We start from the raw sequence: 26,327 nt of genomic DNA, 5'->3' as shown, positions 1-26,327 counted from the left end.
CTAGATAATAAGGAAGTACTGATTGTGTGGAGAGTCATAGACTCTGAGCTGGTATGGGACAATGCCCCTTCCATGGCCATGGCGCTGAAACTGCAATGTAACTGGCAGCCATGTTCCAACAGGCTTGTTTTATAGTGCTAGCCCATTGAAACACTATTAAACACCAATATATGTACACACTTGAAGCTAACAAGTTGGGGTAGTCTAATGGTAAAAGCGTTCGCTTGTCAAGCTGACAACCCAGGCGTGAATCCCATTTCTAGTTCCTTTGTTGTGATATTGCTGTGGCATAAAACTAAACCTGGTTACTCAAGCCGCCAAATCCTTGTTTTTTTCGTCCCTTAAATGCCAAATATCAATGAGGGTAAAAAGTGAGTGAGTGAGTTTAGTTTTACGCCACTTTTAGCATTATTCCAGCAATATCATGGCGGGGGGCACCAGAAAATGGGCTTCACACATTGTACCCATGTGGGGAATCGAACCCGGGTCCTCAGTGTGACGAGCGAACGCTTTAACCACTAGGCTACCCCACTGCCCCCAGGGTAAAAAGAAGAAACCAACATAGGGTGTGAGGTGAGTGGTGGTCAAACTCTCTACCTGCTTCTATGGCAGACACACTATCCTCAACACCACAAGGATGGATAGTATAGAGAACTATACTCATTCATTCAACAATAACAAGACATGTTCTACACAAATATCACTGCTCATTTAATATCACTCCATATGTACACATTTGAATAAATATATTTACATTTTTTGCCATACACAGTCATGCATATATGTATATTTATATGACCCTTTACAAAGATATATGATATGAAGGAATCCAGTCTTCCTTGAGCTTCACCTCTGTGATACAACTTAGATCTGATGAGTTGAGACAAGTCATACCATTTTGATACTATGCTGGAATGAAAATATTTAGAATTCTCTTCCTAACAAGGGCTATGGAGTGCTTAGTAAAAGACAGGGGTCACCATGTTTGTTCGAGAGCAAATTATTTCATTATTTTACAGATTATTTAAAAACTTGCATTTTGGAATTTTCTGATCCCTTATTTCACCACCCCTTGAAGAATTCTAAACATTTAAGCTTGATAAGTGACCAGGACAATAGTAAGCAAATGCAAACCTATGCTTTGGCAAACTATGGAGCAAATATATTTGGGATGGCCTTTTCTCAATAAAGTACCAATTCCACTACTCAGGTTGAACCCCATATGGTATTTTCAGAGTAAGGCAATCACCTAATCACTGCATACAAACTCTTCAATCTTGACATATTCAGCAAATGGGACTTCCATAAAAATTAAAGTCTATGTCAAATAATTAGATAATAATTAGACCCTCCAGACAGCAGTTGAAGCATATAAGATATCCTTACTTATTAATTACGAGGGCATAAGTATCTGGATTCATATTTTTCATACTATGCGCTAGGACAAAATATCACTTTGTCATGGCAATGTGACATGATGAGAAATACTGTGACATTACCTTCTACATGCAGTGGGTAGCAAGTCTATGTTTGAAAGTAGATTTTATTTATTTTTCTCAATTTGATGACTTCAATAATAAACAGAATATCACATTCATGCCCATATCATACTTGTGTCTAAATATTGGTATATCCCTCTCTCTCGCTCGGGAAATACCAACACTTAGGTACTCGTGTAGTAAACATAGTATGAAATGGGCATTCATTTAATATCCTCTATATACCAAACAGAAATTTTTGAATGAAAGCGCTAGATAATTGTCTGGAGAGTGCATAACATAATATTTGTAAGAAGATGATTACGTGAGAATTAAAATTTAAATAAAATATATATTTTTCAGAATGATAGCCCTTATATTGTTTTCATTCTTCATATTCCAAGTTAAAATGAGATGGCAACCCGTTGATGATGATCAGTTTTCATACTTAAAAGAAGTAAATATACAAGGCACATCAAATAAAAAATTAAAAAAAAAAAAAAAAAAACCAAGACGCACTTGAGACAAAAACCAAATCCCACTCTCTGAAAGAGTGCACACAAATCAGCATCTTTCATGTTTCATGTAGCCTGCATCGTATCTTGCTTTTGATTCTACAAAGTTTGTGTTTCATAGCTGAGGTACTGAGAATGAATGTAATTGTTTTCACCACACTGGTGTGCTTAGGCTGGTAGTTTTAAGGTGAGGTAAGATGAGCTGACAGTCTTTTAATTTATCACGACCCAACATATATGGTGTATTTACAATTTGTAAAGGTAGTTTATCACATATGTCGCTTACTATATAAGGCCCAGTCTTAACCTGTGAGATCTCCTGACACCCTGTCTCTTCCACCTCTTTACACAACATCTGATTCACTATGTTCACACAGACAATTTCACTATCTTCAACTGGCCTGGAATCCTTGCCAAATGGGCACTGGAGGAGGTTAACTGACCTCATTTAGTCACCGGATGAGGTCAGTTGACCTTTATGTGGGCTCTGGATGAGGTCAAATGACCTCCATTCAGTCACTGGTTGAGGTCAGGTGACCTCCATGTGGGGACTAGAAGAATTCATTTGACTTCCATGTGGGCACTGGAGGTCACTTGACCTCCATTTAGTCACTAAGGTCAGATGATGTCCATGTCCTTAATGGACGTCATATGACCTCCCTGTACTAACTGGCGGAGGTCAATTGACTTCTGTGTGGGCACTGGATGATCTCCATTTAGTCACTTGAAGGACTTCCATTTAGTCACTGGAGATGACCTCCTTGTGAGTGCTGGAGATCAGACATTTGACCTCCATTTAATCACTCAAGGAGGTCGGTTGACCTCTATTTAGTCACTGGAGGAGATCAGTTTACCCCCAGTGTGTCTCTCCTGTCATTGTAGTCACTGGAAAGTTCAGCTGAGAATTTGTTCATCTCTGTTGATTTCCATTCTAACAATTAGCCAATGGCCACAGGATGTGGTCAGCTGACCTTTCATCTCTCATGAGGTCAGCTGACTTGTCTCCTCTGTCATTGTAGTCACCAAAAAGTTCATCCTTCTGTTAGTCTCCATTCTAACAACTAGCCGATGGCCACAGGATGTGGTCAGCTGACCTTTCATCTCTCATGAGGTCAGCTGAGGTGTCTCCTCTGATATTCTCGTTAGTCAGCGACCCGTCAAAGATCACACAATGAGGTCAGCTGACCTTTCATCTGTCTCTCATCTGTCATTTACAGATGACACTGGATGGGGTCAGACGACCCTCTGTTATTTTTTCCATTGATTCCCTCAACAATAGGGCACTGTATTGGTCAATGGGCACGATGACCTGACTTGATTAAATCAGTTGACCTTCCGTCTGTCTCTCCTCTCGCACCTTGGACACTGACCTCGTTTGTCAAAACAGTGTCTGAAACAAGAACTTCACTCAGTATCTATCTGTCAAACTGTCTCACGAAAACATCATCTCCTGTATTTTAATGAAATTCAAATAAGTACTGCTGTATCAGCAATGTCACCTCTAAACATGACACTTACGTGTAGTAGTCGGCCGTAAGTGAGTCATCATTAGTGACATTAACTGACTTGCACGCTAATTAACTGTTATAGAATGATTTTTATAATTTTAGTTTCATTTGAATTGCTGTCAATACTCACCTACTAACTGGGAGATCATACACATAACCATTAAATTTTCAGATGATTTATAAGAAAACTGGAACTATTTAAACAACATATATTAGACATACCAACCAGGAATAACATGGCAGTGTATTAGACTGTGCCTAATCAGGTGTCATTTGATAACTAATAAACCGAAAGATGAAAGAAAATTATGTACACATAGCTGTGAATGATTTCCAAGTTTGCATAATATTAAAATAGAATGACTTCTACTCAGTTTATGAAAATTATTCTTCCAACAGTTTATTAACAAGTATGGAAATGTAACTAATGACTAGTCACCTATGACCAACTACTGTATGTATGACCCGAAACTCACTGTTGTACATTTCTATCCCTGTGTGACCTTCACCCTCATATGACATGACATTCACCTGTGCCATACATGGCATTCACATGACATTCACCTGTACCATAAATGACATTCACCTGTACCATAAATGACATTCACCTGTGCTATACATGACATTCACCTGTGCCATACATCTGTGTACAATAAGACGTTAACCTGTTTAATATATGAAATTTGGCAGTTAATGTAATTTACTTCTGACTTTGTAATTACCAAAGTTTGACAAAAAATTTTACTGTGAGTTACGTGACTCCTATTTCATAATACACATACCTGTGTATGACATTGGAGCACTGTGAGCACACCACAGCGATGTTATCAAAGGGAAACAGAACCTCCTTTTCCTCACACATCTCACAGAAGAAGCCTCGTGCCTGGCACAGCTGGGGACATAACAACAACGCATTTGAACACTTCATATATGTTAAACTTTACATAAATACACTTATAAGTCATTAAAGTGAAATAATATTGTGAATTCCTTACAAATATTACTTTTCCTAAGCATTCTTACAATTCTTGAAAGTACACACATATCCAAGGAATGTGCTGAAATCACATACTATAAACTGTCTTATTTCCGTGCCTTTAAATTTTTGCGAGTAATGGTCACTAAACCTTTTCGCGCCTTCTTTTTTTCGCGAGGTGCTAGTTGACATATATCGGAAATTATCTCAGACGTTAGCAAAGTAACTGATAACAAGGTCATTTTACTTCAGTTGATAAGACTTTAACTATCCCCATGTGGCTCTCTACTGCCAGGTTTAAATTGTGGTATCCGCCAATTGCAAGACAAACATCAGTGAAACAATAGACTCAGTATTATGAAGCCTGTACATGCATGGTAGATTGTCAAATGTCTCGACAAGCTGTTCTGAGGGGGTGACGAAAGCTAATTTGTTGTAAAAACTATCAATAAGAGGTTGTGAAAACTATCAATAAAAGGATCAGTGAGTGGCACGTGATTGAGCCATGTTAATCCAGATTAGCCCAGCGGTGACAGCAATGACACCTGTACTCTTTTGATGTTGTTGACTTATCTGAATAAAATGAATGATACATCCATAGGATTGCATGTTTTTATTCTCGCGTCATGAAGTCTGATGCGAAGTTTGCAAAAATTACACAGTCGCAGCAAATATGGCGCTTTACGGTAACCGTTAATTTGATTCCACAACAAAACTGTCTTGGTTTGTGGCATACAAATACCAGCTCAGTGGTGAAGTGGTGTGTCACAAATGATTTCAATGGCTGTATACACTACATAACCTATCTTGAAATGTTGGGCAGTGTAATGGATATGTCAGTATGTGGTCATCAAGAAAAGACACATGAGTTGCATTTCTATAAATCCTGCTCTTATTGTTCTGCATACATTGTTGAGTGTGTTTTAGGGCCTTTCATCTCGACAACATGAATAATCAAAATAACAATTAATGTCTACAGTTTAGACAGACGGCAAATGCCAAGTGTATTTGCGCTAGTTTAGACAGCAGCGTGTCTGTCTTATTGTCTGTGTGTCCACAGATCTTACCTCACAGTCTGTCTTGATATGCTGTGCCCATGCCGAGTGGATCTGTGCCAGTTCCGACAGCAGTGTGTCTGTCTGTATGTCCATCAGATCCTTCATGCTGTAGATGTCGGAACTCTCCACAAAGTGCTGCCGAGTCTGCAGCAGCAGCAACAGCTTGTTCTTCATGGCACTTGGACACAGCAGGATGTACTTTTTCATCACCAGCATCTCCTCTCGCAGCTTCTGCAAAGCCACAACACAGAATCTTGATGAGAATCACAAGGCACTGTAGCTCACCTAACAACAATTCCAGCCATGGTTGCAGTTTTTCGAGACACCATTCCAGACATCATCATCATCCACTTTCAACAATGTAGACTTTTACGTTGATGAAAGGGAAAGTGTAGGAAAATGTCTTGTATAAACTATGCTTCCAACAAAGATAAACATGTAAATTTTTTAACTTAGTATGCGGTCATTATAGAATTACTTGGCATAAAACCTGATCAAAGGGCACGTTTGGAGTGGGGCGCTTAATTTGATGCATATGGTATTTAGATATTGCACAGAAAGAGTGAGCGAGAGAGGATTTATAAGGACGTCCATTATACAACACAACATCTAAATATGATATAAAGACCAAAGTCGTGTTAGAAATATATGGGGGTGACAAAACTTGATAAGAATGTCAAATCTGCGATTCAAACATCCAGTCGTTGTGTCCTGGCACATCAAAGGAATGTAATTCTCTACTGGAAACATTGTACCTTAGGTTCATGAGGGATCAAACTTAATGATTTTACTGGGCCAGAGAACACATGAATTATCCCTGACATCCATTCTAACCTTGATTTCACTGAGCTCCTCCACAAAGTTGAACAGCATGGGGTTGATGTCCTGGATTCGGATCACAGCCTTGCTTGTCATCAACTTCAGGTACTGTTTGGATGCCCGACTCACCTGCAGTACCCACATGTTTTCAGGTGAGAGCGCACTAACATACCCACACATCACACCTTGAGTGACCACACACATATTGTCAACAGTATATGCACAAATGATGTACTTTCAAGTTTGCAGTCAGCAGCCATTGAGGCTATCAGGGGGCGTAGCTACCATCATATAAAAGCCTGTCTTACACATGATTGTTGTTTAAAAGGATGGGAAAGCCCTCAGTACAATCAAAATCAAAAGTTTTGTAACCTGTCAGGCTTACATGAAAAACATTCCGATGCCCCTTGCTATTCTGTGAGCAAACATGGAGCACCCCTTGGAGCATACCCTTGATTTTTTAGTAGGCTATATATTTATCTAGGGCCCTTTCACAAAGCTCTCACTGTATAGGAGTTAAGAATGCTACAAGGAAAGTTGTGAGATCTTAGGCTTATGAGAGCTCTGTGAAACTGGCCCTGGTATAAGCAGATAAATTCTCTTTATCCGCTATTACTGAAGGGTAGCAGTTCTGACTGTCTGAGAAGAACAGGAGAACACCTAGCTTTGAATTCTCACCTGGCAAAACAACATTTGCAGAAACTTCCATTGATGAAGATGAAGATGGAAAACTGTGTAAATGTAAATGTGGTTGAACTGACCTTGCGAGGCATGAAGTCCCAGTTGTGTAGCACCCTGCCTGGTACAGGCATCTGGTCGTTCCAGTGACAGAACTCGCAATAGTAATTGCCGCTGTAGTCACACAACCGAGGCTCATTTCCCCCCGACCCTGAAAGATCAACATTGATTGATTTTAAACAGCTTTTAGCAATATCCCTTCCTTATCACAGCAGGGGACACCACCAATGGGCTTCACACATTGTACCCATGTGGGGAATCAAGTCACTACCCTGTTCACATGACTACAGTGTTCTTGAGTGAACAAATTTGATGTAGGAATGTTTCTTGAGTGCAAGAGATGTAATTTGTGATTATTCTTTATGATTAAAAAAAACAAAATAAATCTTGCACTGCACTTCTTCACATATGGAGGGTGATATCCCAAACTAAAAATTAAAAAAAAACAATCGCATTAAGTTAATGGCTGAGCAAAACTTTCCTTGGGTTTAAAATATGTAAACTGCTGCTCTTTCACACTCCTTCAAAACAAAATGGGATCAAACTTGCACTGCGCCTCTCCTTAAGACAAAGAAACTATTTTCCAAATGTGAAAACACTTTGATCAAATCTTTTCAAGTCATTGCTTGAACAAACTTCAAATCTTTAAATTACTATTATTCTTGAAAGCATAATAGTATCATAATTTAAATACACACTGGACTTCTCCTTTAGACAAAGAAGAAACAAATTTTTGAAACAATCCAACAAAAATGTCCACTGACAGACAGACAACTTGGTATTATGACATAGCCCCATCTTTTTAGGTGATGATAGAAAGAGTTGACTATACCCAGGAGAGTAAAATATATCAAATATTCCCCCTATCACTCCAACTAAAAACCAGTGAATCCTCAAAAGGAATGATAACTTGAGTAAATACTCAGTTTCTCTGAGCCTTGTATGGAGGCTTGCTGCACACACTTGTACAAGTTCTTGGAGTGAGGGAGTTTAGGTTTACACCATACTCGGCAATTATTAAATCTACAGGGTGCCAGTCTGTAAATAATCTAGTCTGAACCACACAATCCAGTGATCAACAACATGCGCATCAATCTATGCAGTTGGGATACGATGACATATGCCACCCAGGTCAGTAAGTCTGACCATGTGATCCTGTTAGTTTCATCTTAAGTCAAGCATGGGCTACTGATGATCAATTCTAACCCTAATATCTTACTGAAAGACAGTGGAGACTTGCACTCAGCACATCTGTAGTTCTGTGATGCCAGACCCTTCTGAGGACAAATGGACAGACAGTAGGAGGGGTTCTCCAGCACCTGCAACACCATACTCTGTCTTCAAAATTCATAGAAAAACTGGAAGGACCCTGAAATCCAATTCTTGTTTCTTTATTATCTTTGATAGGAAGAAAACTCAAACTTGTTCAAACAGAGCCATAATTAACACAAGGAAAGATAACTTTAACCAATGCATGTGAATCATTTTTTTTTTAACTTTTCATGAGCTATGTCACCAGTATATATATTACTAATCAGGTCATTGCCTTTGCACTAAGCAATCTTTGCTCTTTGGTGACCTTAAGTTCCATACCTTAACACAAACTTACGGTAATCTTGTTTTGTACAATGGCATCCAGATCAATAATTAACCAATCAATTCCTGTGCAGTTTCCATGAAATACATATACATCAACCCACAATAACCAAGAACAATAAACACTGTCAAGAGCAACAACATGCTATCGGCCAGGAAACATATCCTTACCACCTTATCTCCTACTCACTGGAGTGAGTGAGTGAGTTTAGTTTTACGCCACACCCAGCAATATTCCACCTATATGACGACGGTCTGTAAATAATCAAGACCAGACGATCCAGTGACTAACACCATGAGCATCATCTGCGCAATTGGGAACCGATGACATGTGTATGACACAGTTTTGGAACAAAGCTTCCCACTTTTCCCTGAGGTCCAAGGTAGAATAGGCCTTCAGTGACCCATGCTTGCCATAAAAGGTGACTATACTTGTTGCAAGATGTGGCTAACACAATCGGATGGTCAGACTCACTGACTTGGTTGACACATGTTATCAGTTCCCATTTGCGCAGATCGATGCTAATGTTGTTGATCACTGGATTGTCTAAACTCGAATATTTACAGACCACTCCCATATAGCTGGAATATTGATGAGACTGGCATAAAACTAAACTCACTCACTCACTCTCCCCCAAGATGCCTATTCAGTAGACCAAGGGGTCTTTCTAAAAGACAGAATCCCTTAGGGTGAGTGAGTGAGTTTACTTTTATGCCATACGCAGCAATATTCCAGCTATATGGCGACTATCTGAAAATAGTTAAGTGTGGACCAGAAAATCCAGTTGATCCAGCGATCAACAGCATGTACATTGTTCTACACAAATTCGATATGATGACGTGCAAACCAAGCTAGAGAGCCTGACCACCTGATCCTGTTAGTCCCTCTTAAACAAGCATGGGTTAATGAAGATCAATTCTATCACAGATCTTCATGGGTAGAATCCCCATAGGAAAGCAGACCTACAGACCCTGTAGTCTAACAGGGACTTACCCGTTGCTTGGCACATGTTCGGGTGATGAGGATGAGGCACTTGGCATGGCAACTGTAACCACAGTCTGGAAATAAAGGCACATGACTTATCTCAAACATCAAACTTTCTTTTATGGATTCCCATTCATCCTTCTTCACTCAGAGATATTTACTTCTCTAAAGTACAGATGTATTTGTTAATGTGAAACTCTAGGTTTATATTACCAGCAGCATTGCTAAAGCTGCATTTTAGTTGAAAGATCCATCATATCATAAAACCAAATCTTACACTCCTTTTCAGTTCTGTAATCTGTAAAATGGATGTACTCTCCATACAGCTGTTACTACCATAACAACTTAACTTAAAAATTATTAAATCCCCTATGGGAACTGTTGACATTTCTTTGGGACATGAGACTGAACACATATATAAACCCCCATATGCAACCATATCATATCACAGTAACTTTTAGTGATATGTACATCCCACAGCAGCTGATGCTAAATCATCCCTAAACAGCAGCCATTTTTGCCACTATATCAATGAATTTCAACAATATCAACACAGTAGGTCACTACCAACCAACCAGCCAATTGGCACTCAAATCCTGCTATCTTCTTTCAATCTATTCAGAAAATTTGTCCAAGAACCCTGAATTATCCTTGATTATCACCTGACGCGCACAAACTACCAGATCAAACCTTACCTGTACACTTGTACCATGCTTGTATCATGCCCCATATGACAGCATTACACTTTTCACAGTAATGTTTGGAGCTCCGACTCGTCTTCTCTCGGAACTTGTGTCCTACCACAACCTTCACATCTGATGACACGGGCTCTGAACTCTCCTAAGGAACAAATCAAGGTGAGAGTGAGTGAGTGAGTGAGTGAGTGAGTGAGTGAGTGAGTCAGTGAGTGAGTCAGTGAGTCAGTGAGTGAGTGAGTGAGTGAGTGAGTCAGTGAGTCAGTGAGTCAGTGAGTCAGTGAGTCAGTCAGCATGGTTAATTACTGCTTGAAGAATATTTCAGATATAACACATTATAGCAGGTTGAAGAAGAATGGAAATATGAAGAAAGACAGACCTTATACATGTATTACTCCTGAGCATCTCACAAATATTATGTGGTGCTAAGATACTAAGAAATACACAAAAAAACAAACGAAGATTCAAACCCAAGATTGGTTTGTGGGACACAACTTTGCACAGGAAACTGCACAGCCTTATACAACTAAGTACAATTTAGTACAACAATTGTACCTCTAACAGAGCCACACCATTTATATGTGAGGTTAATCATTCTGAGTATGTGTTTGCAGTGTTGCCACGTCATCTGTCACAATTTCTAGTTCTGTGACTACACATCTGTTGTGAGAGTGACTCACAACATACCGACACAAGATAATGCAGCACAGCAGAGCACGAGGACAATGTCAAACTCATGACCAACACATTAGCACCCTCTATCTCATGATCAGCACATGATTACACCAAGCATAACACTTCGACTTCAATGACTTTTTGAATAATAATGGCAGAGCTGGTCTACCCCTTGTAAAAGTCTTTTTTCAGACTAATGCATAACGACCCCAATCTCACGCCACACACACAACCACAGCCACTTCCTTCAACTAGCACTAAGAGTCCTACTTTCAGCTCCTGCTTCTTCATCCTCAGCTGCACCAGCTTCCTGACAAGGTTCTTCTGTTTGTCAGAGTTGTGAGGCGCCAACTTGATCAGCTCTACACAGTTCTCTATAGCTAGGTCCAGCTCCTCACTGCTACTCAAACCAAAGTGACCCTGAAACCAAGAGACAAAGTGTTTTATCTGTACACATCAGAGAGGAAACAGTTCTGGCACTAGATGGTTAGCTGTGTCATTACTATCTCATCTTACTGGGCACCCTATTAGTGCCAGGAGAACAGACATATTTGAAAAAAAGTCACACACACCACATGCTACTCATGCTGAGTTAGGAGGGACTAAAGCCCCCAAACTCCCATAGATCAAATATAGTGTACTGGTGACAAGAACTACAGGCTTGATATTATAGAATAATGTTTACTGTTCAGTTTGTTACTTCATCTGTAAAGACCATGGCTACATTTGGTCGACGACTAACAGGATTGGGTGGTCAGTCTCACAGACTTGACTGACACGTATTATCATATCCCCATTGCGTAGATTGATGCTCATGTTGTTGACCATGGGATTGAGTTTCCAGACTTTCTGGACTATTGTTGAGTGCTGTGTTTAATAACAAATAACAAGCAAGCAATTCCACAAAATATTTGAGTGACCTTTTCTGAAATACACACCTTTCATTATATTCATGAACAACAAAAATACTTCATCATCCTGAACAATTTAAAAAGTTTTTCAACTTCAATGATATATATACTCCTTAAAATAACTAGTGCAACCTGAACTTTCAACCTGGACTGCAAGTATAAGCGTTAACAAACTTTTCAAACATCCACCTTATGCACCCATCACTGTCCCTAAAGCAAATTTCAGAATTGTATGTCAAACATCAGTTTGCCTTCAAGAGCAATTACAGAACCAACAACTATGGTCATAAGGAAGTGCACTCTCAAAACATTCATTATCATTATAGCAACACTGACTGATGCTGATACAGCTCAAAATTATTTTGATCATAAATCAAAACGGAAGTTCCCCTACTTTTTTTCAGAGTATAGACAGACAGCTTGTGATAGGATAAAATCCCAAATACAGAGTTACAGATATAGAAATTTCAGGAAACAACCAGTCACATGTGTAGAAAGGAAACACTTCATGTTCGACTTGAGAGTGGAAGTGAGTTAACAGCCAGAGCCTCTCCAGTCTTTTGTGTTCGGCTATAACAGTGTGCTGTCTTTCAAATGTGTCAATGGGCACTATTATGAAGGTTCATATCTTTTATAACTGAAATGTGACAAGGAAGGGAGGAAACAATGAAAATTGTAAACCAAAAGTTACTGTGTTTTGTAATCTGACAGCTTGAAAAACATGATCAAATGGTATTAGATTCCACTAAACTGCAAGACTATTCACTGCGTATTGACACGTAAACAATCGTTTTGTTGTGTCATCAACAGTGGTGACGTCATTCCAATCATATTGTGACGTTAAGTTAGAATGACGTCACAAATGAGCAACTCCAGATGCTACCATGGGAACCAACTGAAACGGCCCGCTGATGACACTTTACTGCTGTACCCCTTACTGGATGTAAACGAGTGCAGACAGTAAAACCCCTTTGGTTTACTTTTTTGTTTACAGTGTCGATAAATGTCTTCTAAATGTTACCTAAAGTTTTGCTTATTAAGCCTGTTCATTTCTACTTCATTTTACATGTTAGTTTAGCTAAATGGTGTGAATGTATGTTTATCACATAACAAGTAATTATGAACAAATATATTTAAGTGATTCCAAGGCATCTGATTGGTTAAGCAAATTGAAGTATTTGTATTTAGCATATCAGCAGAACACATCTGGACGGATTCAACTTCTTACAGCCTTACTGGATTGTTAGTTTGTTGTTTAATGCAGCACTCAGCAATAATCCAGCCACACAGGTCTTAAAAATAATTAAGTCTGGATCGGAATAGCCAGTGATCAACAGCATGAGCATCGATCTACACAATTGTGGAATCATAATATTGTCAACCGAGTCATCTAGCCTGATCACCCATTCCGGTTACAACAAGTATAGGTTGCTGGAGATCAGTTTCTAACTGGGACCTTCAAAGTTCACCTTACTTGAGGAACCACACCACGACAATGACCACGCCCACCTCATCGTGACCTCCTTCAACAAACACTAGTGAACTACTTTTAATTCAGGTTTTTCAAGCTAGAAACAGCTGGCTGATTTATTAGACATAATTCTGTCATTGAGTCATACAATTATACTAAATAAAACCATGACTGTGCCAGATGTCCTACTGAACGTGAACATCATGCACAGATCAACAAGCTATTGCCAGAATCCTGCACGGTGGATGCCCTAAAGGTCACTGTATACTGATGACTGTTCTCTAGGTGACAGGGTATACTAATGAACATGGCAAACACTCAATGGGTGGCATCCAGCAACACATTACATACGTAACAAACAAAATTTGTCCTGAACAAATTCACAAAAGGTGAATTCCTTCACACATAAAACAAAAAACATCAGTAATGTGGGAACATTGCCCTTTTAACATCACCAGAGTCAGTATGCTGTATTACGAGGGGTAGGTGGGGTAGCCAAGTGGTTAAAGCACTCACTGATTATGCAAAACTCACAGTTTTGAATCCCAACATGGGTACATTTTGTGAAGCCAGTTCATCATGTAACAGGCATGATATTTATGGAATATTGCAACAAACAGTCCAAAAACATACTCACTTGCATATGCTTGGAAATTTATCAACACTGATACTTTCACAGTACATTTCTAAAAGAGCATGACAGTGCATAAGAAGTTATCTATGGCAAAATGCTGACAGTAAAGATATCCTCCTACCTTACCTCTCCAGCAAGTGATGCAGTGAATAGAGTCTGTAGTACACTATGCATATAATGGATGATTAGAGTAGTTCTTTCATGGTTGCCCTGCCAGTGTCTAATTTCCTCATTAGTTGATGCTAATCTCCTTTGTGTACTGTTAATTAGCCAACAGCATGTGTGACGAGAAAGCCTCAAGTCACATGACACCAAGCCAAGTCATCTTGCTGCCTAATGTCATGTGAAATAACACATGACACAGTGTGGCAACAGATTGTTAGGATCATCAATAACTAGTCTCACTATTGGCTGTCTGTCCCTCCATTAACTATCCATGTTGACTAAGTCTGTCGAACAATCCATGAACCACACTATCCTTCCTACTGTCTCCCCTCCCTGCCCTTAAATGAAGCAACATTTCCCCATTTTGTCGTATAACATTTCCCCAGGTCTTGAGTCACCCAGCTCACTGGGGCTCCTTTTCAATTAAAATGTGTGTTTTTTGGGTTTCTTTTTCTTTGTAAAAATATATATACATATTCAGAGACTAAGTATTAGTCTATGTGACTCAATCCCACTTGTCATACTGATTGGGAATCAGCAATAAGTATATCTAAAAAGCAGTGATGCCAAGCCCAAATTGTTGCAAAATAGTACTTTCAAGGATCAAAATTGTTAGCTCGACCATAAAATTAGTAGTCAAATAAATACTTAAAATCAGGATATATTCTGAGAAAAACAATGACAGTATTGACACTAATCTAAAGTGAAGCTTTAATAGACAATGTGTGGTCTAATTTCAAAGCGACAGACAGACAGACAGACAGACAGACAGACAGACAGACAGTCAGACAGACAGACAGACAGACAGACAGACAGACAGACAGACAGACAGATTCCTTACCGGACAGCTCACCTTACAGTTAGTATGTATGTTGTAGTTACATGATAAATTCATAGACACTCATTTGTAATTTATGTTACTTTCTTTTAACCTAGGTATGTGGTACAGCACAAGAGCTACCTTAAACAATATCTTCTGAGATACAGCATACAGAATTTTTGTCTGTGAAAGGAGAAGCATAACTGTCTTTAACAATTTAGAAGTTCCAAGTTACATCTTGCCGATAAGGGCTCATTTCAGGCTAAAGACATGGCTTACGAAAGAGCCGGTACCATTGGTGTCTATCATTTCATGCTAAAGGGAAGGGCTTGTACTATTGCTCGCTGTCTTTTCTGGCTAGAGGGAGGAGCTTATACTATTACCCTTTCCTTTCAGGCTAAAGGGACAGGATTGTACTATTACTCCTTGAAAGCTCCAGATCATTGAAATTAAAATATGTCACATCATGATCAATTTATACTCACAGTTTATATCTTTGTTGAGAGACAGGTGCTTGTATTCTAGCTTGTTAGATGAATACAATTTTAGTGACCCTGGCCTGTTGAGTTATTGATCACCTTACTACAAGTGTGTCACTACATTAGTCACAAAAATACAGTTTAACACTGAATACATGGTCCAGCCATGTGTATCTATTATTATTCATTCAATGAAAAAGTGGACACATTGACAGGAGAAGAAATCTGAAGGGTGGTGGTGAGGGTGTCAGATTATCAAACATCTGCCTGGAAAGATCATGTGAAAACTAACTTCTAATAAGAAAAATGTTTATACTTGTACTTGTACTTTGGACAAGCACTCGTCCCAATCTGTTTTGTTTGTTAAAGTCACACTCAGTAATATTCCAGCTGTATGGCGGTAGTCTGAAATAAATAAGGCTGGATAAGATATCCATTGATCAACATCATGAGCATCAACCCACGCAATCATGATTCGATGACAGGTGCTGACCATGTCAGCAAATCTGATCACGTGACTCTTTCGCCTCATATGTCAGGCATGGGTTGTGAAAGACCAATTCTAACCCAGATCTTCCCAGGCACACTGTCTGCTACCACGATAAGAGCAGGTGTAAACAGGGAAAAATGAAGGACTTCTACCAGGATTGATACCCGTGAAGATCCCAGGGTAGAATAGGCCTTCTGCAACTCATGCTTGCCATAAAAGGCGAATATGCTTGTCGTAAGGGGCTCGCTGACTGGGTTGACATATGTCATCGGCTGCCAATTGCACAGATGGATGTACATGTTGTTGATCACTGGATCGTCTAGTCCAGACTAGATTATTTACAGACCACTGCCATATAGCTGGAATATTGCCAAGTGTGGCATAAAACTAAACTCACTCACTCTATCAGAATTGAGAAGAAAAGATCAGATTGGAACAGGAACACCATGACCTTGGATAGTAGATAGGGACACATAGAATCTTCCACAAAAGCTACAGGTTACAGGGAGGACCAGCTTTGGCCAGATACTTTTTTCAGCAAAACACTTATCTTCAGAACAGAGTGTCCGAAGTGCACATTCCACTGCAGTATTACATAACAGACCAACAGCTGAGACGATAAAACTCTCAAGTCCCACAGAGGTGGCCTGAAACACGTACTTTCACTTCACTTTGGAAGTAAAATCAATACCTGATCGAAGTGACAACAATCATCAGAATCATTTAATAAGCAGGCTACATCAATGACGGTAGATCTCCCTGGCAGCATCACATTACTCAGGTCCTAAGCAGCTACAGTTTCCAGCTCCTAGTACACCCATTATCAAGATTCTCCCACTGACATGTCACTTTGGGTCCCAGTTTCAAGTGGATTTGAATTCAAGATCGTCTGATGTACCACTTCCTTAACTACTGAGATAGCTCCCAGTGTCAAGTAGATCTGACTTCAAGATCACCCTGATGTTGTACCACTACCTAAGCAGCTACAGTGCCTACCCATCTCAAGTAGATTTGACTTCAAGACCATCCTGCTGATTTACAACTTCCTCAGCAGTTGGAATGTATCCCTATCTCAAACAGATCTGCCTTCAAGATCATCCTGCTGATTAACACTGTCCAAAGACTGATCTTGTTATTTGAAGTCTGTGCTGCAACAGTACAGTTCAAGCAAAGCCCTGAGATCTGAGAAGAAAGCCAGGGAAGACCATCTGATAGACATGTGTTGTGAAAGGAGCAACAAATTCCAGCAGATATAATGGTGAGACATTTCAGAAGTTGGGAAGTACAATAGTGACAAATTCTAAGGCAAACATTTCCTTTTATATTTTTGAATACAGATTTTTCCATTGCCAAGCAGCTGCATCACTGTGGTACTATCACACAATCAGTCTCAAACTGAGTTCCTCCAATAATAAAAACACATCCATTCAGCGAACCAAAACCTGATATTATTTCCAAAATAACTGTACAGTGACGGCCTTATTGAAACAAAGCACCAGAAAATTATCAATAATTAAATGACATCAGACGCTTGTATGCAACAGGGTGCCATTATTACTCAAAGTGCTTAAAGCCCATCACTTCATGGCACTCACCACAATGCTGAAGGTAAGGTTTTCTTTGTCTATCACATTTGCTATCATTACAATTAAATCAACTGAAAACTGTTTACAGAGACATTGCTTATCACCTCTTACGACCAGTTGAGTGGTCAAAGAATAATTCTATCCCATATCTTCACCGATATCAGATTTTATTAACAAAATCTGGGGACTGCTCATTTCATAAACCTAGTCTATTTGTTACCTAAACAAGTAGTTAGAATTCTGGTCAGTGTTTTTTCTTTAGTTGAAACTGAGCTCATCCACAGGTAAAAACCAAACATCAACTGGGAATGAGTCTGTAAAAAGAACTAGGTAACTTGAAATGCAATGTGAGATGAGAGACAACTAACAGCACCCCTTAGATACCTGAGATAAAATCTGGAAAATTCTGAACTTTAAACAGATGATTCTGGAAAGCAATTTCCAGATTTTCCGTCTAATTCTAATAAGTCAAAAGACAGTACATCACTTCCCTCACTGAATCAACAGGTACATTGTATAATAGTTGAAACATTGTTACACCATGTATAACAGTTATATGACATGAATGCCACAGGAAATCATCACAAGGGCTGCAATATTATGGTCTGAATAATTGAATATTGAATCTAACACCTTAGTTTCTGTTTTCGATGTCAGTTATCACATTTCGATCCAATATTTGAACAACTATTTAGACTATTTCTACTCAACCAGAACATTATTTGACTCCAACTCAAGCAGTATGGAGAGCTGGAATAAGGCGAAACATCACTGGTTGACACCTGGATTATTATCCAGTGAGAACTGTTGTCAGAAGACACTGTCAAGTTGACAATGGATTTCATGCTAAAAAAGCTGACTCTAAGAGTTTATGAAATCCAATGTTTTTAATTTAAGAAAAATCAGATTGAAAATGATCAAATCAAGGGTAACAAGAGTCATCAGAAGATGACATATTCCCCCGGCCCCCACATATTTGGAAGGACAAATCACATGACAGCTATGTAATCTCTTTGTTTTGCAGAAAAGTATTGATTGTTTTTTGAGTTCTGCTCCAGAAATGAAGCCCATCCCTCCATTTTGAGACTTAGTCTGAAACGTTTCCATGGAAACCGAGAAAGTAATAAATCACAAAAACCGGTAAATACCAAAAGGCACCACTTTGGGGTCTGCCAAACATATCTACCAAATTTTACTGACAGTTATTAAGAAGTTTTTGAGTTCTGCCCGGAAGAGAAACACACCTCTCACTTTTGAGATTAAGTCCAAAACGTTTCCAATGGAAACCGAGAAAATATGAAATCCCAAAAACCTGTACAGAGCAAAAGGCACCACTCTAGGTTCTGATTGATATATCTACCAAGTTTTGTGGAAAAATATTAAACGGTTTTTGAGTTCTGCTCCAGAAATGAAGCCCATCCCTCCATTTTGAGACTTAGTCTGAAACGTTTCCATGGAAACCGAGAAAGTAATAAATCACAAAAACCGGTAAATACCAAAAGGCACCACTTTGGGGTCTGCCAAACATATCTACCAAATTTTACTGACAGTTATTAAGAAGTTTTTGAGTTCTGCCCGGAAGAGAAACACACCTCTCACTTTTGAGATTAAGTCCAAAACGTTTCCAATGGAAACCGAGAAAATATGAAATCCCAAAAACCTGTACAGAGCAAAAGGCACCACTCTAGGTTCTGATTGATATATCTACCAAGTTTTGCGGAAAAATATTAAACGGTTTTTGAGTTCTGCTCCAGAAATGAAGCCCATCCCTCCATTTTGAGACTTAGTCTGAAACGTTTCCATGGAAACCGAGAAAGTAATAAATCACAAAAACCGGTAAATACCAAAAGGCACCACTTTGGGGTCTGCCAAACATATCTATCAAATTTTACTGACAGTTATTAAGAAGTTTTTGAGTTCTGCCCGGAAGAGAAACACACCTCTCACTTTTGAGATTAAGTCCAAAACGTTTCCAATGGAAACCGAGAAAATATGAAATCCCAACAACCTGTACAGAGCAAAAGGCACCACTCTAGGTTCTGATTGATATATCTACCAAGTTTTGCGGAAAAATATTAAACGGTTTTTGAGTTCTGCTCCGGAAACGAAGCCCACCTCATCATTAGACTAACACCAAAATTTTCCTTGGAAAAACAAAGAAAATGAAAATGCCGAAAATCTGTAAATAGCGAAAGGCACAACCGTAGGTTGAGATTGTTATATCTATCAAGTTTGGTCTAAAAATATTGAACGGTTTCTGAGTTATGCTCCGGAAACAAAGTGATTACAAACGGACAGATAGGCAGACGGACAGACAGACAAGGCGTCAGCTATATCCCTCCGCATTACATGCCGGAGTGATAAAAAATGGAATCGAATAGTGGTCTGGGTCAATTGTTGCAGCTAGTAATTACCTCAGGTTGAGAGAAGTGGTCCTCAGCAAGGCCAAGGTCAGCGTATGTGACGTCATCAGTGTCGGACGTCCCTGACATCATCCCCCCTCCAATGTCTGTCCACGTGTCACTACCTCCCGAACCTGTCACAAACACATGACATTCAATAACACTGAACAGAGTCATGCTGAAAACAATCAAGAAAATATTACACAAACAATGTACGGTAGATGCTCCATGGGACAGAAGAATCTGTGTTCACTCCATGTGCATTCTTCCTTATCATTAGTCAATTTGTACCCAGTAATCAAAGTTCAGAACAACAGAATTCAGCAAAGCAGACGACGTTTCTGAGTACTCTTTTCTTTTCTGAGTACTTCTAAATTTCAATGAGAGATTAGTGTATGTTTGTTATTTTCAAAGATGTTGGTCATGTTGGCAGTGTTAATGCTTGCTGTTGTGCAAAATCTTGACTGAACAGTGTATTGTGACATTAGACATTTACTTCAGACTTCCCTCTTGAAAGTAACATATCATTATATAACCATTATGTGGTTAGGGGTAGGGCTGCACATTTTTACCGGTATACCGGTATATCGCAATGTGCTTTTCAAACGATACTCATTGCAATATTATTTCTGAGAACCGGTATACTGGGTAAAGAACATATATTTTTCTTTTGTGTGATTATCTTTATGTTTTGAATTACAATTTCATTCACAACAAATATTTCCTTCGTTATTCAATGACAAAAACGCATAGTGTAATACTATGAACTGTATAAAAGAAGAAAATAGAATCCCTGACTATGTAAGTCAGTCTTCAGAGTAGACTGCTGTTGTCAGAATTATAAGATATATGTTAAGGAACTTGCAATGTGAAAAATAGGATTATTTACTTTTGTTGGATATTTATATAGCGCACATCGATCATTGGATGTCCATCTCAGCGTCACATCGTATTATCAATCTCACTCCCTGAGGAGTATAAAACTCCTGCCACAAGGCGCACCGAGTTTATTATGGCCCTCTCATCCTAATGATGTACCCAACTCACAGTTGGGTGGACTGGGACACATAGTCACACGTCCGTTTATCCGGTTAACGTCCGGTTAACTGGATCAAATAAGCAAAACATAAAAATTAAATGAAAGCAAAAAACCTTCATGTACGTATATCGATAAATCAACAGTCAATAGTAATAAGAGCAAATCATCATAACATATATAACACATGGAAGGCGCAGGTTACCAATTGTCAGGTTGTCTCATACGTAATCATGTAGTGCGTGGAGCTTCAGATGGAAAGTTAGATGAAAAACGCAAATCGATTACAAAAGGTCTCTTTTTTGCCAACTGCATATGCTGTCTGCAGAAATCAAAGTTCACATGACTTAGATCATGTGGCAGGCTATTTTTTACTTGCATCGCAACAGATAGTAGGGGTCGATTTATAAGTGTTATATACAGTACAATTACAGTGTAGTTTACCTTAATCCTACTTAACAGGTGTTTCTATTACTGATGAGATCTTCCCACCGCTGCCAAATCCTAATGAACAACCAGAGTGACACGCTTCCCTAGTGTTTTGATGGCTAATTAATCAGTTCACATCAAATGCCTTCCGATAGATTAAGAGTGAAATCACCTAATCGTGCGGTAAACGGTAGTGACGTGACACATATACATGCACGCACATATCTAGTTACAGGTCTGCCAATAGTCATTGTTTTGGTGTTCTCTTTGTCAACCAGGCAAGGATAAGCTTCAAGTGACTGACTACAATTATAGACAGAAAATGGCTGTGTTTGGGAGAGCTGTTAAACACACTGAAAACTATATTTCAGGCTACCAGCTGAGAAAGAGAAAGTGCAGACCTTGAGACAGCATAAGTTAAATTTTCTTCTACATTTTGTGTTTAATTTCATTATCTAGTATCTTAGTAATCAATGTCAATGCACTGTATATTATATTTTAAAAATCACATTCACCCAAAGAGAAAACTTGAAAATATGTATTATACTGAGATTCTCTATTATCGGCACATGAAAACATCATGAAGGCAGAATCTGCATGCCCAGCATTGACTGTCTACATATGCGATATGCAACTTAATTAAAAAAAACCTTGCTCTTGATTTATTTTGTTGGAATGTCATGTCTAATCATAGAAATATTAAAGTATTCATTTTTTTTTCAGCAAGTTCTCAAGCATTTTGACCCCTACTGCCATTAAATTTAGCCATATTAACTTACTTCATCAAGAATAATCTTAAAACTACTAAAAGTTTATTGGCATATCTTCTGTCCAAAAATTTTAACAGGAAGTGATGTTTTATGCAACTGCACACTGCACACAACAGCGAATATTGTATGGTATGTTTTAAGGTGTCAATAAAATTGTTGTTATGGTGTTACCTTGTATCCAAATGAACAGAAGTTTCAGATGTTTAGTTTGAAAACGTGATGATATTACTAATTTGAATGAAATTCCTAAATAATTTTTAATATTATTATTAACACTATATAGATTCTTTACTTGCCTTAGTAAACATTTGACAGTCAGTTCCTTGTACCACATGCCAATGTTTAAGAAATAGCAGTACCATTTTAATAGAGTGTTGTTAGAGAATTGATTACACTTCTTGATCACACAACAAAATCGGGATTGATGTGATCATACTGAATGACCTGCGGTTATGTGCCACATTATGTGGAGGGGCTGTGCACCCCAGCAACATCCGCCTATGTACATGTCATAGAAATAAAACATTTACTATTTTGGGACCTTGTGCATCCACCTTTGTTTAAACAGTACATACCGGACTTGTTGCTGTCTGATGATTGTGTTCCTTGTCTACGAAAATAGTTTGGTGTTGAATCAGAAAAATGATCATCATCCATATGTATGTCTTTATTGAAAGGATTAAACCGCTCACGAGGAAAGGAGCTTTCTTTTTGAGGAGAGCTATTGGAACTAGATTCAGATGATTTTCTGTCCTGATTTTCATGAGGATGTCTTTTCACAGAATCACCTTCAGATGACCTTGTAATTGACCTTGACCCCAATCCTCCATTGACGGTAACAAAATCAGGTAAACTTTCACTGAAAGCGGCACTACGTCTTCGATAAACTGTGGAGCTTGGAATATCCAGTGATCGTATGTTATCATCATGATCATTTCTGCTGTCTTCTGGGGTCAAGATCACATTTCTTATTGGGCTATCTGCGTCAATATGGTTTATTTGTTCCTCTTCTTCAGAATCTGATTCAAATCCAGAAAATTTTGTTATTCTACCTCCACTTATTTTCACTGTGGCCGTGGACGATTCAGATGCATGTATAATTGCCCTCCTTTCACTGTCCTTTGATTCAGATGCCATTGTGACACTAGTACATGAGAATCAACTCATCATTTAATTCATGGTTGTTTCACAGCAGATTTTTTACTTCCACTGCACTTAACAGATGAGCAATGGACATATCCTGAAAACAAAAAGAAAAGAGGAATATTACTTGAGATGTTTATAAACCATGAGTTTACATAGTTATCATGTCACAAAAACAAAGTAAATTAATTTTTGACAAAACAAGTTAAAGTGAACATCAAAATTCACAATGATTAGAACGTTTGTGCTTTTGGAATTGCAATGCAGACTTAGAGCTTTTACCTCCCCAATAAATAAAACAAAAGTCAGTTATTAGTAAAATCATCTTATCACATATATCACGTATTTATGAATTCACCTATTCACCCATTCTCTTCCTACGTAGGAAGATATGACAGGAGTAACATCTGTGGGAAGAGAATGCTATTCACCACCCCTTTTGATTTTCTATGTACTTGTAGTTAACAAATAGTTATTGTAGCACACCAAATAGTTATTAGATACATGTTAGATAGTACCCTTTTTGAGTTTTTTTTAAGTAGAATATGTTCAAGACATCAGGTTTTTTTACTGCTTATGGGTGTAATTCAAACAAAGCATCAATTTCTCGCCTTTTTCTTCGCCAAGTGAGTGGTTTTACCTCACTTCTAGGAATATTTCAGCAATATCATGACTGTGGACACCAGGGATGGACCTCACACATTGTACCCATGTTGGGATTCAAATCTGCGTCTTCAGCAAGATAAGGGAACACTTCAAACACTTAGCTCACTTTCCCCAAGTACAGGAAGAAGCAGAGTTTTATCTTGATCCTCAAACCTAACATTTCCTCAAAGGAAGTCTTACGGTACTACGAAATAAGGAAACAGTGAAGAGTACAATCAGATATAATTACCATTAAGATCAAAGGACGTGCACACATGTTTTGCATTTTGTCAAAGATTTGTCATTGATTATATTTTGAGAGCAATAAATGGTTTCTCTGTCCATTCTATATGTATGTATGTATCATGTACAACACTGCCATTTGCAATAGTTAGAGATAGTCACTGATCATTCAGAAAAACCCTGACCAACCCCAAAACTGACTCACACATGCAAGTGCGTGATATTGTGGGAAACAGGCCACTTTCCTAGAGTACAATCACATGTTTGTGTCCCTTTGTCTCAACACTCAATACTCCATATTCAACAGCCATTTTCACTGCAAAGTCTGCACTCGTGGAGACTTTTCTACTACCTATATATATTGTTAGGTAGTGGTAGTACTGGTACATTCCCCGAGATATCTTATTTGAACCAAAGGGTGAACAGACTTACAACATTTAGTCCTATGACAACCTTATTCTACTCGCCTAGTTTGAAGCTAGTCCTACATGAACAAAGCAAAAGTGTCTACTGCTTGACAAGTATTAGATGAGCCACAACCTGACAAATGACCCCAATTTGTATAGACGGCAATGACCTCCATTTCCATTTCCTCATGCGAATGGTGTCGTGATGTTGTTTTACTGAACTAAATTGCTCTATGAGACACGTGTTAACACTAGTGGTACTGATTGCACACAACGGTCAGCATGTATTGCATGTGCTTAATCGCCAATCTGCCAGTAGCAACGAAGTATTTTCATCCAAATTACTTGCCCCATCTGCTTATCACAAGCGTGTTCACTGCACTGGCTCATCTAATACTTGTCAACCACTACTACTGCTATGCTTCTGTCAGTCTCTGTCATATGTGAGCATGATTTCTGTTTTAGAATTTTAGTGCTCAAATGATCCCAAAAATGCATACCAACCACTAACCCTTAACTCTTGAACTACAAAATAAAGCATAAACACAACAACAAACTGAAACAAAACACTGTAGAATTTCACACTGGGTGAACACAGGTGTGAGGTCCCTTCGAAAATCTCTTGCAACTTGGATCTTATCATCAACTGCAGGGTCAGTGGAATACAATTCTGAAACTTATGTCCTGCAGCAGTAGATGACTGACGATGTCTAAAATTCTGTTTCCTACGTGAAGAATAAAAAAGTTATGAATATAGACTCAACAATGTCTATGAACAGATATCATTAAGGTCACCTCTAATTTCTAAAAATTACAACACTGAGAATAGTGGGATAGTCTGAAGGTCCATGATCAATTCCCCATGCACATGGGTAGGATTGTGCAAAGCCCACTTATGGGTCCCCCGCTATGATATTGCTGGAATAGTACAATGTAAAACCCAACCCCCTCACAGCATAAATAATGTATATTTGGAATGGAAATAACTAACCCATTAATTACATGAGGTTTGTTTATTCACAGTGCAGCAAGTTGTGAAAACTTTCTTTTATCATTTCTGGTGTTATTATATGACAAGGGTATTGAAACTACCACAAACAACAGCAATCATGGTCACATCAAATAACATGTGTACATACAGACGACTGATATCAGTGACCCATTGTCAGAGAAATGCTATCACGATAACTACTGCAAAGTGACAACTCTGTGAATGACAACACGAATAAAATGCGTCAATGGAATTGCGTAATGAGCGATATTAACTGCAAAGCTTGGCGGATCAACTTTGACAAAGTCCGTAAGTAATAAAGAAACTGGCCATACAATCAGGTCGTTATATTCTTTAGGCAACAAAGCAACTGACTGGAGAGCAAATGGGAGGAGAGAACAACCCACTGACTCGTAATGTAAATCACTGACAAAAGCAAATGTTGTACAAACAGAAATTTTGCTCTGATGTCCGTCTGTTGTCCTTTCATCGAATACTCCTTTGGCTGTTTACCTAAAAAAAGCTTTCCAGTAATAGCTACCTGATATGTTGTCCTGAATATTACTGTTACGCCTGATTCAGCTTAGCCTAACCTTCTTCTGGACCAAAACAAACTCGTGACGAAAATACAATGACCTGAACCGGAAGTACTTGTTTCATCA

General features: G+C 38.6%; 1 protein-coding gene across 2 annotated transcripts; it reads right to left on the bottom strand.

Moving 5' to 3' along the window:
* Nucleotides 1-690: 690 nt before the first annotated feature.
* LOC137261619 (differentially expressed in FDCP 8 homolog A-like) lies at nucleotides 691-26,327 on the bottom strand. Of its 2 annotated transcripts, none has more exons than XM_067799397.1 (12): nucleotides 26,207-26,327; nucleotides 22,812-23,476; nucleotides 20,014-20,135; nucleotides 11,314-11,463; nucleotides 10,369-10,513; nucleotides 9,683-9,747; nucleotides 8,312-8,411; nucleotides 7,116-7,243; nucleotides 6,370-6,483; nucleotides 5,545-5,766; nucleotides 4,284-4,393; nucleotides 691-3,383 (listed from the first exon to the last, which is right to left on the bottom strand). In XM_067799397.1, the coding sequence occupies exons 2-12, from the start codon at nucleotides 23,371-23,373 to the stop codon at nucleotides 3,317-3,319; spliced, it is 1,785 nt and encodes a 594-aa protein (XP_067655498.1). In that variant the 5' UTR covers nucleotides 23,374-23,476; nucleotides 26,207-26,327; the 3' UTR covers nucleotides 691-3,316. The 2 variants fall into 2 exon arrangements, with proteins under 2 accessions (XP_067655498.1, XP_067655499.1); XM_067799398.1 differs by having other exon boundaries at nucleotides 26,179-26,314.

The sequence above is a fragment of the Haliotis asinina genome, chromosome 14 (genome assembly GCF_037392515.1).
Source record: "Haliotis asinina isolate JCU_RB_2024 chromosome 14, JCU_Hal_asi_v2, whole genome shotgun sequence".
Lineage (NCBI taxonomy): Eukaryota > Metazoa > Mollusca > Gastropoda > Lepetellida > Haliotidae > Haliotis > Haliotis asinina.
Note: the sequence above shows the minus strand (reverse complement) of the source record. Positions and strands in the feature narration are given on the sequence as shown.

Bases quoted from the DNA above. Each gene is read 5' to 3' on its own strand.
- LOC137261619 (XM_067799397.1), bottom strand. From the start codon at position 23,373: ATGGCATCTGAATCAAAGGACAGTGAAAGGAGGGCAATTATACATGCA. The intron at 8,412-9,682 runs GTAAGTCCCTGT...ATGGTGTTGCAG, and splicing joins GAACATGTGCCAAGCAACGG to GTGCTGGAGAACCCCTCCTA. The intron at 3,384-4,283 runs GTATGTGTATTA...TTCTTGTTTCAG, and splicing joins TGCTCCAATGTCATACACAG to ACACTGTTTTGACAAACGAG.